The following is a 15,054-nucleotide window of genomic DNA, read 5'->3' on the forward strand; positions in this document are numbered from 1 at the left end:
CTCTCTGTCCACAGAGCAGAGGAGAAAACCTCAGTAGACATAATGTGTCTCGACCACTGCAAAAAAACCATCAACCTCAGCTTCAAACAAAGCACCAAAGTCCTGTCTGCATTAAGCACCTATGTCCCTAGTTTGAGGCTGCTCAGAAAACCCTATGGGTGAAACAGAAAAGGGACAGAAGACATGGCAGATAAGGTGGCTCTGGACTCAGAGATTATGAGATCAAACTTCAGATCTGGTTAAACATTGATAAAAGGCATGTCAAGGTATCTCATACAGTTTTTCCGCTTCCTGGCTCTCTCCTGCAGCTTTTTCTATGGCTAGTATGTTCTATAACCTCCCAAATTTCAACATAAGACATAGAACAGAACATACAGTCCTAACTTCTTAGAACAATACTCCATATCTACAGAGTGAAGCACACAGACACTACGAAATCAGATACTACTGATACTACTATAAACACTGTAGAGGTACCTGTGACAGACAGGTAGACAGAAAAACCTGTTGAAATTTAACAGTCTCCTTACACATGCTAACAGGAGCAAGTTTGCAGCCTGTCACTGCAAATGTCTTTCTGATTTTTGAAGCCTCATAGACAACTGTAAAAACCATACTTTGTGTTCTGAAACCCTTACTTTCACGTGAGTACATCTTCTATTATGTTCATTACTAATAAGAGCTTATTAGTGCTGAACTGCAGAACAGAAAAAGGACTGTTAATTACTTTTTTATTTTTAAACTAATGTTATTCTTTTTCCACTTACCATTTTCTACCTCACCTTCCAAAACATAGTGCTGCGTTTATTCACTTGCTGATAATGTAAAATTGAAACTGCCCCTGAGGCTGAAAATCCTTTTTTATTTGACTACAAAGGTGAGTTTTGCCATGTGAACTCAGAATATTCTGAATATTATGATACGATGGAGAAAAAACTTGGCTTCATTTTCAACCATATTTTTGGTTTTCTTGTAACCTCACTAAAATTTCACTGTACTTCAGCTTATACTTTCTACATGTATAATCAGGAAGACATAATACCGCTTAGACCTACAGATGAACCATACTGTATAGAAGCTAAATAAAAATGCTGGGTTTGGTCAAGTTATTTTATCACTGTGTGTCATTATAGATTTAAATACCATTTGTGGGGTAGATCCAATGATCATGTTCAGCATCTGCACAGTAGGTACCCACCTCCTAATTCTTAGATGCTTGGCTACCAGAGTAGAATCAACAACCTGGTAGTAAACAATGAGCTACCCAGTACAGTACATGGAAGGAGAGAAGTGATTGGCTGCATTACAAGGGAAATTAAAAACGCACATGCCTTTTACAGTATGGCCACTAGATTGGAGGTTTGGGGAACAATTAATTTAAAATATGGTTCTTTTTCAGTTTGGTAGGAGCAAGGCACTGAGCTGTTTGTGCTGAAGTAATTCATGACAGACTGGGATGCAGAATTTCAGGTTTCTGGAGAAGCTTCAGGTCACATGGAAACGTGCAGTGAATTCACCCTCGGGCTTTGGCAAGACACACGCTGGGACTTTGGGACACCTAGTTCTGTTTCTAGATAGAGATGTCTATCTTGAACCAATGGGTTACATTATTTCTGGTAACCACTGGCACAAATACTATGAAAAAGTAGCCCACCACCCATAGTCATGCACAGCCAGCCTCTAAGCCCTCACATTCAGCACAGGATATGCTATTCACTATCCCAAGCACCTATTCAAAAGAGTTGGAGACTAAAGCTGTCCAGGGAGTGGAGACTAAGGGGATCAACAGTTCCAGCCTCACACACACCAATCACAAAACTGGTTGGCCACAGGGGTTGACTACACCACTGAAAGAGATGAAGACAGCTAGGTACCTCTGTGTGCCTTATGAAATACTGGTCAGAAAGCATATAAGCCATACTGCTTTGCTGCTTGCAACATCAGGCCATTGTAGGAAGGAGCTCGCCCCTGGGGTACTGGGGCTCCAAACCACATATTACAAGGTTTGTTCCTCCAGTAGTTATTTACTGGCCTTGTTATTGGGTACTAGTTTCATTAGCAGAGTAGGTTGCCGCCTTACACTGCGCTGTCTTCACTGCAGTTAGACTCTCTGATATCCACGGTTGCATGGACACCAAATGTCTTCTCCATCAAATCCAGCTGCGTGTGGTTTTTAAACTTAATCATGATCCTCTTGGCCCAGAAGAGAATGCAGGTGATGCCATTAACTGTGATATTGAGAGGGCTGTAGTGGCTGTGGGTGAATGGCCTCCAGGATTCTCTTTCCAACTGTTCTTTCCTGCTCAAGTTGTAGCTGACAACCTGATTGACCACATAAAAGATCAGTATCAAAAGATGGACATTTCAGTAATTATTCTCTATCCTACCAGAATAAATGAGGTCAGCACTTAGAGAGCACCTGTTGAGCCAGTTCTCAGCTGCAGTGGTAGCAAACTGAGGAAGCAGAGAAGTCTCTGACCAACCCTTCCTACCCCTGGGAATGGTGGGGAACCATGCAGGCTTCTAACTCCAGCACAACTTGCCAGAGGGTCAAAATAAGCTTTATTTGTTCCACTGGTATAGTATCACTGGGGTAAATCACATTCTTAACATGCCCCCATCGCATCCCAGCACACTGTGGAGCAGTTCATTATAAAAAATTGAAGCAAAGCTAGAATAACAAGCTGCTCACCCCAGAAGGAGACTCACTAGGGCAGTTCTAAGCATGACAGCAATATGCTAAAAAGAACTAAGCATGGGCCAAGGATACAGTCTACCATGCTGAAAGCACATTAGATAGCTGTCCAGGTGAAAGAAATGGTCCAAGTCTGCATCTACCTGCAGGCAGATTGGCCACAGGTGGCTTTAAAATCAGAGAAATGCCTGCTGCAAAGCAGGATGGCTTCAGTGGATCCCTGCCTTTATAAAATCATTAATTTATAAATTTAAAATCTGGGTACTGAGGGTTCCATGTCCTCTGTAGACATTAGAAAAAGATTAACCCATCCAAGTCAAATTTCACAGCTAAACAAGGCTGAATTGCCTGTGAAGCAATATAACTTGAGACAATAAGTTAAAGCTCAGGAAGGACTTGAAAATTTAATCCTCATTTTCATATTTCAAGCTAAGATTTCCAGTCACCACAGACTCTTTTCCATCTGCAGATACGTCAAATCCGAGTATGATAATGCATGTAATGTCTGCATGGCTGCCTTGCATGTAATATGAGAGAGCAAGTTCAAATCATGTACAAACAAGAGAGGTATTCTGAGTTTCAGTCATAAACACCATCTTATCAGGCTCCAGAAGGGATGCAGTTAAGCCCCAAAGCTTTGTCTTGGCTTAAAGAAAGATTTTTTTTTGCTGTTAAGATTAGCAGATCAAGTCTCCCAGCTCAGACCCTGAAAGACTCCTTTGATACTTGACCTTACATATGGCACAAGACTGATTTAGGAATTAAAATTTAGGAATTAAAATTAGATACTTGCAGCAACAAGCAGAAAGCAAGGTAAGACAATAGTCAGAGAACTTAATGCAACAGCCAGCAAGCAACAGCATTATGATTGTCTTTGGGAGAAATGATAAGGCTGTCTTCTTCAGAAGTACAGGAGAGAGAGATTTAATCATTAAATTATTTACATTAGATTGCATCTTTTGCAGGGTTCTTAATAGGAAAGCTTCTTGCCATCAGTTTTTGACAAAACCTACAGGCTGGATGGAGGAAAAACTCTCACTGAATTTAGCAACCAGCAGTTTTGCTTCAGCTATTCTTTTAGTACCAAGCATATAAAAGATATAAACAAAATACTGGCCACTGCAGTCAGATGGAATTGTACTGAATATGGACAACAGGATTTGGTTCTTTCAGAATGACCCTGTGCCCAAACCCATTGCCAGTCAGCACCAGCTATATCAATTGAAGTCTTACCTCATTGCTCAGAAAAATAGATGCATTGTACTACAGGTAGTAAATCAATATCACACCACTATGATTTGGACAGCTTTGTTGGCTCTTTCTTGTAAATAATACATTATTTAACACAACAATACAAATTAAAAGATCTCAAAATAGTGTGAAAACACATATCAAACGACAATTATCAGGGTCCTGAAGTTTTCAGACTTTGTTTTTTTCTTCTGTATAATTTAGGAATAAGTCTTCAGCTGGTGTAGATATGATCAGTTTTCTTGAACTAGAGAATCAAGCCCTGTAGATTTACATCAGCAAAAGGCTTACAAGAAAAAGAAAGTCCAAGAAAGCAGGCTCTGCATTAGGAATAGATTCTGTTCTTTGAGTCTCAGGAAACACTTGCACAGCCCTTCCTGCCTCCCTCCATACTATGGCAGCTTCCTCAGAATCTGTAGCTCCTTATTGTGGATTGATTTACTGATCTAATGAAATACGCCCACTTCTCACGCCCACTGTCAGTGTTCCTCAGTAGGTGATAAAACTGGCCAAGAGGTCTGTCTGCTGCACCCAGAGCTGAGGATCTTTTTGCAAAGACTTTCTACACACTACTCTACTTCTTTCTGCACAGTGCCTTCTGCTGCCTTCCAGGCCACAAGTGACGGTGGAGGAGCGAGCGCAGGACTCACCTCACAGCCACTTCATTTGAGAACATGCTTCCATCTTCTCTTTTCATTTTGTTTCTTACTGGCTCTCAAAGCTACCACAAAAGAAAAAGGACATGCAACGACCAATATATTGTAAGGACTAGGAATACAAGCAGTTTTGAATATTTAAATGTAAATTGCATTGTAAGGTATTTGAATTGTAGGCTCAAGCCTTGGTCTCTCTCGGCAACCCTCAGACGGCTGGGTGAACCTACCCCCTAAAGAGATTCCCTCAGACCAGGGGCATCTGTGAGTGCAGCAGCTCTACATTACCAACTATGACTTACTGTGGGAGTGACCCCAACATAATTGTCATAGCAGCATCCTTACTGGCAGATAGGCACAAGTCAGAACAACTAACACCACTGAAGGAGAAACATCTACCTAAAAGCCTTCCCTGCTTGCCCGTGTCAGTGCAGCTCAGGCAGTCAGGGAATCTGATCACACTGAACCTGGCTCACCTAAAAATCAATAAAAATATTACCAACTTTAGCAAAGCCCAGATTTCACACATAATGTCTTGTTTATACTTATGGCCCTAGAGGGCAGGAGGCTCTTCCTTCTGATCCGTGTCTCTCCAGTGAAATTTTCTTTTTTGGGGGCATACTGTTTGCTACCAAGAATAGATCTGTTGTGTCTCCTTGCAAACTCCTCAAACCCAGAAGGCAAAGCAGACAGAAGGGAAGTGGACTCTCTATTTCAGCTTGTCACTTTGTGCCTAAACACCAGGCCTGAAGAACAGCTTTGCTCTAGACCATCAGGCAGGCTGCTCAATCCCTTCAGCAACCAAAGGCAATAAAACAGAAGCCACTCTCCAGAGAAACTATAACAAAGTACAAAAGGCAGCTAAGCTCTGCTGCTCCACAGTAGTGACTTTATTCAGAGCTGAAAGAACCTTACAAAGATTTTATGTATTAAAAAGTATAAAATATAACACTGTTTAAAATCAACTGGGCAGTTTCAATTATATACAGTGAGCCCAACTCTTTCCTCAATGAATTGTTAAATCCCAGAGACTTTAGGGAGGCTTTAGGGAATACTTTCAGAATTAGTTCCACTATCCTCCACTCCCTCTTCTGAGCCAGAGGTTAGTGCTGGGCGCTGAGGCTTCTAMGCAGCGAGGAAGTTTCACACCAAGAGCGAGCAGCCTTCAGACATGCATGGAAATAGCTCTTATTTTGATAGGTAAGTAACAAAAGACTGGTCAGTTCCCTTATGATTCCCTAATGAACCTATTCATGACCTTTTTTCTTTTTTTTAAACAAATTGCTTCACAACGAAGGAGCAGGAGCAGATGCTTTTGTTACACCCACAAGGACAGAGGGAACTTGAGAACTGCAAGATGCAGTAGGCTGTCACTTAGCTGAAAGACTGGGCATGTTTCTTGCCTGTTCTTACTTAAGGCTGACTATAACTTGAGTCCATGCCAGAATACCACCTTCAGATAACATGGCAGGTTTCAACTTTTCCAAGAGTCCAGTCCAAGGAAAAACAACTTTTGTCATAGAGAATTGGCCATCATGACACACGACTGAAGTGGACCACATTCGCTTTTCTTGCTCAGGTAAAACTTTCTCTAAGATCACTTCGTGATCTGACCACCTATTATTTTTCCTTTCTAGTCTTCTTTCATAACACATTGTGCCTTGAGGCCAGAAAAGGCAACACAGTTCATTGGACATTTTTTTCCATGATGATAGCTATAAAAATGAGGCACACCAAAGAGATATTAATGTGAATTATTTAATTATTTAATAATACTAACATTAGTTATATTTAACTACACATGTAGTTAAAAGCTCATGGCCCATTATTCCAATTTGGAAATTTTCATGCTGTAGTGGATGAATGTGCAGACTAAAACATTGGGATGAGAGGAGTCTGATGTAAAGTTGCATAATCCAGTTCATTCCCTCACTGGATTTGCAAAGTTTTTATGTTGTTCTGAGAAGGGGGGGGGTTGTTTTTGTTTTCTCGATAATCAATAAAAAAGTCATTACTTAGCTTCCTATCTGGGAAAAGGCTAATATCATGGCAATGCCAGTTAATCCACCTTGAAGAATACTAACTGACAAGCAGTATCAAGCCTTGAGTACACCATACAATGAACATATTAGGCACAGTCATTGTGCAGACCTCCATGGGGTTATATCCTGAATAGAATGGTGATAACCAGCCTCCTCACAGCCTGTGACCTCAGGATGGAAGCTTGTGACAATACAATTTGACTCCTTTACATCACACATAAAACCACAGCAACACACAGCCATGTTACCTCTGAAGAAATGTCAGGTTTCTTCCCTCAGCATGCAGATACTCAAATATAGATGAATGTGCGTTGCTAATGAAATATTTATGCTTTCATGAGGAGTGCAGTGGAGAGAGTGACCTAGGAACCATCACTAAGTATCACAGTATGACAAATACTATCAACCACATGACAGTCTTCTAACACATTTGAAAGGCAGGTAGAGGCATGCAAGTGAAATAACTCCACTTAGGTATTCCTGTTTATTTTCTCTTAGCATGAGTCTGCAGGCTGCCTAGGAGTCTAAGGATTTATCTGTACCCTTTATTTATTAACAATGCCAGCTACAACCTCCTTACCTCCTGTACACTGCATGAAACCCTGTCAGAGAAAGGAGTGGGAGAGCCATCATGGCAAGACGTGCAGTATTTGCTTTTTCTTAGTCTAACCACATTGCTACGGCAGAGGTAGTGTATTGGTGACATCAGGGAACGATCACCTCAGCGTTTCTGAGCAAGCACAAGTTCATGTTGATTTTATCAGGTCAGTCAGCTGCCTTTGACATATATAACCCTGAGGTGTCAGAGGCGTATGTTATCCATGACAGGAATGTCAGGGCCTTCAATAACCATCATGCTGTCAAATCAGCAGCCTTTCTAATCAAAAGGCAAGCTGGGGAATTCACAGGTGATCTCTGGCAGCTAGGACCTTTTACCCTCAGCTGAAGCCTGTTTCACAGAACAAAAGCATGAAAAAATGGAAAAGTAACAAGGCATTAAAAGTATTAATTCACTTTTATGGAAAACTTAATTATGAGATACAGGAAACTAGGCAGCACTAGAGCTTTCTTCTCCACTTCCTACAAAAATTATCAGCAAGGAGTGGCTAGAATTGCAAATCAGTATGAGAAAAACATTTTTAGCATACTGAAATGTACACTAGACTTTCAAATTTATAATAACTTTTTCAGTCATTCTACCCTGTAACTTCAACTTCAGTAGTGCACGAAGCATATGTTTTGATGACTAATAACATTTCCTTACCAATTTTTAAATAACTAGCCCAGATACATCCAGCCATGTTTTTTCTATGTTGAATTTACCGTTCTAAGTATGCAGGAATCCAAATGAAATTGGCTTAGCCTTAATACAAAGCACTGGGATGACTAATCACTATGTAAAACCCAATTAAATAAGATTATAAGAATAAAGAAGCGTAAATTCCTTCTTACCAGATAACTTTATCCATCTACATAAGAAAATGAAGTCTGGCTTATTTATCCGAAAAAGTTAATGTAGACTCCAGCCCTTGAAGACTTTTATGTGAGTAGCCCTTGCGCACTCAAGTAAGCCAAATGAATAAACCCAGCACTCAAGAGTGACTGAGTGAGGAGGCCATAGATAGTTTTCATGCTATCAGGCTGAATGCTCCAAAGGCAGCCATATTCGTACTACATTTCACTCTTCATATTGCTGCTCTGACAAACTACATCAGATGGAAAAATATATTTTACTGTAGTATTTTGACTGCTCCAGAATTATAACTGTATTACTAATATTATCCAGCTGCAAATTACCTCACTGGCTGCTAAAGCCATTTCAAAAATTTATGGAGTATTTAATTGGAAAATAGCATGTGAACCTTCAAATGCAATAAAAACAATGTTATGGCTAAAGGACATGAATGCTTGCTGAGGGCTGGGTAGCAATGGACTGGCTGTAGTCCTGGGGACATTGGTCATAAATAACTTCACTGAAGTTATTACGATTACAAATGTATGAGCCCAGGAGATCAGAATTAGGGCAAAATCTAGCTCTCTTTAAGAGTCACCCCCCCAAAAAAAATGTTATTTTTAAAATGTATCTGCTTAAATTATATCATTAAGAAATATCTACAAAATCCATGTTTCTTTACAGATCTTACATTTTAATTATTCTGTGTCATATTCGGGTAGCCTCACCTGTGATGAAACATAGTGAGCCACATTTACATAATTATTTTATAATGTATTGACTATTGGGGTTTGGTCTACACTTGCAACTCAGGCAAAACTACCACTACCTTTAATGAACTGTGACCTATAAGCACTGGATCAGAACTAACAAGATACTCAAGCTTTCTTTTCTGATATAAAAAAGAAATTGAGCTCATAGAACTGGCAGCTTGACATTGTACAGATATGATCCCACCCCCACTGAATGCAAAGGTGAAAAATCCGTTCAAATCACTGGCAACAGGATCACATTTGTTAATCCTTACTAGAATAAAGTTCATGTAATGCTCCCCTCTTTTCTTTCTCTCAGATTTTGATCTGATTGCAGAAAAGTGTAGTTACAAAGAAGGCACTAACAAATCTGAAAACTGGCAGAGGAGAACAGCAAATAAGTTATTTGAATGAAAACATATTGTAGTATTTATCAGTAACTGACTAACAGATCTCTTAATACAAGCTTAAGCAAATCACCACATGTCCTTTTTGTCTTAAATGCACAGATTTTATTGCTAGCTTTGATATTCACCAGCATATTTGATCCATGTATTATTAGTGACTTTGAGGCACGATTCAACTAATTCAATTTGGGCTATTTTTGCTTTTCTAATGCTTGGCTTTAGAAAGTCCTCTCTTTCCCTTGCTAGGATTTGGGCTTCCAATTATAATTTGTTAAAGAAAGAAACAGCACTATAAACAATGATCAATCAAATCTCTAGTAATTTCAGCATTTTAATAATTTTTTGTGATGTTGAATCCACACTTCAAATACTCACTCTACAGAAGTGGAACATTTTAGCACCTCTGTTTCTTGCAGTAGTTTTCACACCTTCATGGTTAATCTATTTATAACTCTGTTTTCACACAGAGCAGGAAAAGTCAGTGAGAGAATCATTAAAATGTAATGAAATATAAGACAGATCCCCAGAAAATACTCCATTTTAACCCATTTTTTGTCATATATATAAAATAATTTTCAAATCACATTTTAGTGCAATATAGGCTTCAAAATAATTAATTTCTGTATTAGTCCCATGTGTTTTAAACCTGAAAAGAAAACTGAAACCATATCCTGACATTCTAAACTGTGATCAAATCTGTTTCCACACAACAAAAATGACTAAACTACAACATTTAAAACACGGACTCAACTTCATCAATACAGTCTGTTGAAATGCACTAAGTTACTGACCTGCCATCCACTACTGCAAACATTTGCTCTACAGATGCTGAGAATCCCACATATAAATAAAGAAGTAAAAACCTAACTGCACTGTTTCTTTCCATTGAGAAGACAGTCAGTCCCTCCACACCAAGCACATCTGTTCTTCTGGTCTAGCAGGGAGCCAGGCATCTGTATTCTCCCTGGCTACGTGACAGACAGCAGATCCAACCAATCAGAAGCAACATTTGCCAGTTCATCACTTCACTGGTTACCCACAGAAGAAATTCTTCATATGCTTAGTTTTATACTGACTGTGCACACCTACTAATGGCACATTCCAGTTTCCCCATGGATGGAAGATTACAAGTTTTGAGGAAATTGTATCAGGACGAGAGCTGTCTGTTAAGTAAGAAAAAAATTAGATAATATCTCAAAGCTCCAAAAACACAGTAGGGATATACTGAAAATCACTTCTTATTTATACTTGACCCTAACCTTAAAGGAAGGAAAAGGCTCTGTTTCAAAACAGACCTGAAATTTTCCCTTCTGCATGATAACCTGAGAATTACATGCATTTTAAAGAAGTCTCATAACACCTTCAGAGTTGTCGGAGTGGGGGGACGGGCCCGGAGTAACGACGGAGTCTCAATATGAGTATGGTCGTTCTCCCTTTATTAGAGCTTACACAAAGTATATATATCGACAAGCAATACGCATGCGCTAGCAATAGTTACATGATTGGTTACAGTTTCTGTCCACGTGCATAAAGCAGATATATGATTGGTGCAAGGTTGCTGTCCACGCTCCGTCGACATTTATGGAACCTAGTTCCGTCCAGACTTGTTTACCAGTTTTGTGAATACCTTCTTTTGTAGTGCTCAAGGTCGCTGCAAGGCTCGCTCGGCCGCTGCAAGGCTCGCTCGCCTTGGCCTACATTCCTTCCCTTACCCTGAGAACGGGATTGCTCATCCCAATCAGATCATGCCCTCTCTCGCTTAACCATTCCTCCACACAGAGTAGTAGTATTATCCTCATTTTACAGATGTGAAAGTAGGCACAGGAACCTTAGAAGTCAAATATTCAAAAGTTGTTTCCTTTTTTCAGAGCTGATTCAGTTTGTGGGTGCCCAACTTCATGCTCAATTGCTTTTATACTTAACTCTACATAGGACAATAGTTGTTAAATATCCACTGAATTACAGCACCTTGGTTTTCAGATTGTCAGACTGACATCAAGGTCCATACATATCACTATGAATATGGCAGGTTGGTCCTGGGAACTCTGGTCATTCTGGGTTGCAGGCATGGATACCTCTTCTATAGACCCGTTGCCCTATTCAGCCTTCTCAAAACATACATCAGCTGTGTCTTACTTTATGGTGGCAAGGCACAAACTCTCTAAACCTCTCTGTCCAGAAATTCAAATCACACACTCGATTGAAGCCTCTGAAATCATAAGGCTGGCCCTGACTTGAATACTTTACATCATTCCCTACCTATCAGTCCTTGCCACCTTCTCAGGTTACCTCCTTTCTTCCTAGCTGGCCTCAAATGATCTTTCCAAGTCCCCTCTCCTTTTACTTCTTTCTGTTCCTGAACTCACCTTTTTGTCTTTCTTTCAATTTCCACAACCCTTCCCCCAGAATTCTTTGCCTTCCTTTTCTTCTCTGAATTAACACTATATTCTAGCTTGCAAAATGCTGCTACACTTCTGATTAGGTTTTCTCTTTCTTACCTCAAATTTTCTCCCTTTTTATCTGTAAGTGATCATGTTATAAATAGCAAAATCAAAGCAAATTCCAGGATCTCCTAGTTCAGTCCCCCAGGTCTCACTGTTTTCCCATATAGCTAATGACTAATTTCACCAGGAAGAAATTGGATCCTCCTTTCCTCTGCTCTCCATAGTCCATGAGCTAGTCCTTGAGGAAGGATTTGCTTTGCCTGTGCAACAATGTGGAGGGTAGACTAAAGCAAGCTGAACCCTATGACCTGCCATGCTTTCTCCCTATGTTGCTCACTAACTGCAGCCTGACCTCAAAGTGTCTGCACAGGACAGGGATATTGGCTGGTGGACCAGGTGCCACTTTARCGATATTCAATCTGCGCACTTCCAGTCTAGCCACATGCACGAACAGAGCTAAGAACCTATGATCAGATTTGGAGGAAACTCCAATGCTGTAGCTGAAATAGGTTCTTAGTAAAGGACTTCGGTATGGACAGCTTACACTTTAAAGGAAGCTCAGATCAGTGCTTAGCTGAAACTTGTATCCATACTGTGCCCTTCTCCTCTTAAATATCCACACAGGAGACAGTCACAATCTGGTCCTGTGAACAGCTATGTGTACACATATGTACGCATATCTATGTCCATACACACCCAGACACACACACACTACTTTCTTGCTTGTCAGCAAAAAAAGTCAGGATACCTGCTGATGTGACCACATAAGTAAGCTCTACTTCACTGATTAAAAGCTCGTCTATTACATTCCAGATACGAGATTAAGATAGGAGCTTCAGCATCACAACTATTAAAAAGGATTTACCATCTTAATTAATTTCTCTTTGTGTGATACAGAGAGTATGCACTAATCTTAAAATCTCTCAACAGTTTGTCTTCAATAGTACTGCTTCTGTCCAATTTAAGGAGGAATTTAGATACTTATGTGAGAATCCTCACTTGAAAAATGAGATGAGGGAGTGCAGTGATACACAAGTACTGGTTGAAAATAATCTCTAAAATTTCTGTGAAGCACAAGAAATTTATGATGTTAAATTTAGAATAATTACATCAGTAGAGAGACATGGCTCAGGTAAGAATTTTAAGCAGTCCTGAGAGGAGGCAGAAGGGCCACACACCTTTTTAAAATTATTAAGCCATCAGGTCACTAACGGGCCAAACTTTTCAGTACTCCTGATCTATAGTATATGTTAATTTGCTCAAAATAAGGTTTTTTTGCAGACAACCAAGAAAAAAGGTAATGCCAAACTGCTATCCTAGGCTAAACCAGGATAAATCAGTGAAAATATAATGACTTCCTCAGTACTATATACTACTATTATGTGTGCTGATAGTAATACATTAATCAGCAGACATAATCTGAAATACTGATAGAGACAAAGAGCATGAAGAAAAAGCCTTTCCTTACCTCTTGACACTTGCTGATAATATTAAGCATTTGATGTAGTTCTCAAAAATGTTCTTTTTATGAGCTTCAGGAATGAACAGATTTGCCTGATTACCTAAAGAGAAATGAGATCCACTGAAAGAAGTCATCCCAAATGTTTACTTCATTCTTGTAAAGAATAATGGGAAAATGACCAGCTCCACAACACTATTGAGTTTACAAAGAAAATTTCTTGGACAGAGCCTATATGAAGTAGTCTTACTTGACAAGATGTAATTTGAGAAGCTCTTGAGATTCAGTTGACCGATCACCACTTACATTTGCCTGTCTTACATTGAAATGAAACAGGCTAGCAAAGTCTGGTCATTCACTTACTATGCTTCAACTATATGCATGCTCAGTGAACAAAGTGCAAAAAGAGTTTGGGGTCATGGGCAAAGCCTAAATACTGTGCTATGGAACACATGGGGACACATTCTACTCCATAAATATATTTTATTAACTTCCTGAAGGACACAGTCAACAGGAATTTAACAATTTTGTTTACATCTTACAAGATGAGGTATGGTAGGCTGAAACTGGCTAATATTTCAAATAAGATTAAACAGCTGTTTTATCATTATCTTCTCCCTATCTGGCAATAAATTTTCACTAGTGATCACTCTTCATGCACAACTTAAGTCTTGTGATGATAAAGCATCTACTACTTGTTTGGTTTTTTTCCCCCTGAAGATAGTGGTAATTCAAACACTTCTACTGCAAAGTACCCTACAGCCAGAGACAAGACACAGCAGGAAATTTTATTGTGCTTAAAACCCTGGGTTGTTTTTTTTTTTTCGAATCTATCTTGCACAAAGGTAGTTAAGCAGTCAGCAATTATCTTTGGTATAGGGACTTACAGTTTTATGAGGTTTGTGAAGCAAAAGACCATAGAAACTGACAGGTTAGTCAGTCACTATTCCTGGCTTCTCACACATCCCCGAATGTGTCACCACAGTCCAGCAAACCCTCTGTCAAACAGAATAATTACATAAATGTTAATGGAGACCTAGAGATGACAGCTTTTCTGCCTGATGCTGCAATGATTATACACGCATTGAGTTTGCATACAACGAATGAGACTGCAGACATAATTTTAAACACAGATAATTTATGTCTTTGGCTAGCATCTCCTCAGGCAGACAATGGCATGATTTATTTTCAACACTGTTTACCATTGCCTTCAGATGACACATCAGGTCACTGTGAACTAAGCAGCTTAAAAAATAACATGCCTCAACCAAAGTAGATGGCAACCACTGGACTAGGTATAAGCACTTAACATACCATTACTATTTTTATACTTCAAGACACTCAATGTTCATCTGGTTCAGATATATACACAATGAACTTACCCCTGAAATACAATGCAAGCATGGATAGAAAGTGGGTCTTAATATATAGCAAAAATTTGTCTCAGTTCCAGCAAAACCCTCTGTCTGGGCAACTAATCTGCCCACAGGCCTTTCAACTTTCATTTCCATCATGCTGTCTGGGATATTACAGAAATTAATCCTGTTATAAATCAGACTCCTTCCTGCCTCCCTTCCTAATTACCCCGAAGAATCCCATCCTATCCCGAGAAATCTCTATACACACTCAGGCCTCATTGCAAACTGCTCTGTGTGGATGGAGACTAGCAAACCTATAAAGAAGGAGGCTACTGATTCTTGGCCTACCTTTAGAGGAAAAAAATTACAGCACTGCAAAGGCAGGTCCCAACATTGGAGTTTCTCCACTCCCTCAGAACATATAACAGTGGCAGTCACAGACCGCTGTATTTGTTTCACACCTGTGATATGTGCTAATTTGTTGCATTAAAGTGAGAAACAGCCTTGGGAACATCTGTGGGAACATCCTGTGGTGGGGGG

At 39.6% G+C, this 15,054-nt stretch overlaps 2 protein-coding genes across 2 annotated transcripts in view; one reads left to right on the forward strand and one right to left on the reverse strand.

The window, feature by feature from the left end:
* Positions 1 to 15,027, reverse strand: part of ATP6AP1L (ATPase H+ transporting accessory protein 1 like) — a 33,698-nt gene extending 18,671 nt beyond the window's left edge. The window contains 5 exon segments of the mRNA XM_026070462.1: positions 2,081 to 2,322; positions 4,597 to 4,667; positions 13,166 to 13,259; positions 14,044 to 14,154; positions 14,863 to 15,027. Of these exon segments, the coding sequence (XP_025926247.1) occupies positions 2,081 to 2,187 (107 nt within the window). The 5' untranslated portion in view covers positions 2,188 to 2,322; positions 4,597 to 4,667; positions 13,166 to 13,259; positions 14,044 to 14,154; positions 14,863 to 15,027.
* LOC112968334 (40S ribosomal protein S23-like) overlaps positions 12,821 to 15,054 on the forward strand; it is a 6,943-nt gene continuing 4,709 nt past the window's right edge. The window contains exon 1 of the mRNA XM_026070484.1: positions 12,821 to 12,829. Coding sequence (XP_025926269.1) covers positions 12,821 to 12,829 — 9 coding nt within the window. The remainder of the gene's footprint in view (positions 12,830 to 15,054) is intronic.

The sequence above is a fragment of the Apteryx rowi genome, unplaced genomic scaffold, assembly GCF_003343035.1.
Source record: "Apteryx rowi isolate R43461 unplaced genomic scaffold, aptRow1 scaffold_310, whole genome shotgun sequence".
Taxonomy (NCBI): domain Eukaryota; kingdom Metazoa; phylum Chordata; class Aves; order Apterygiformes; family Apterygidae; genus Apteryx; species Apteryx rowi.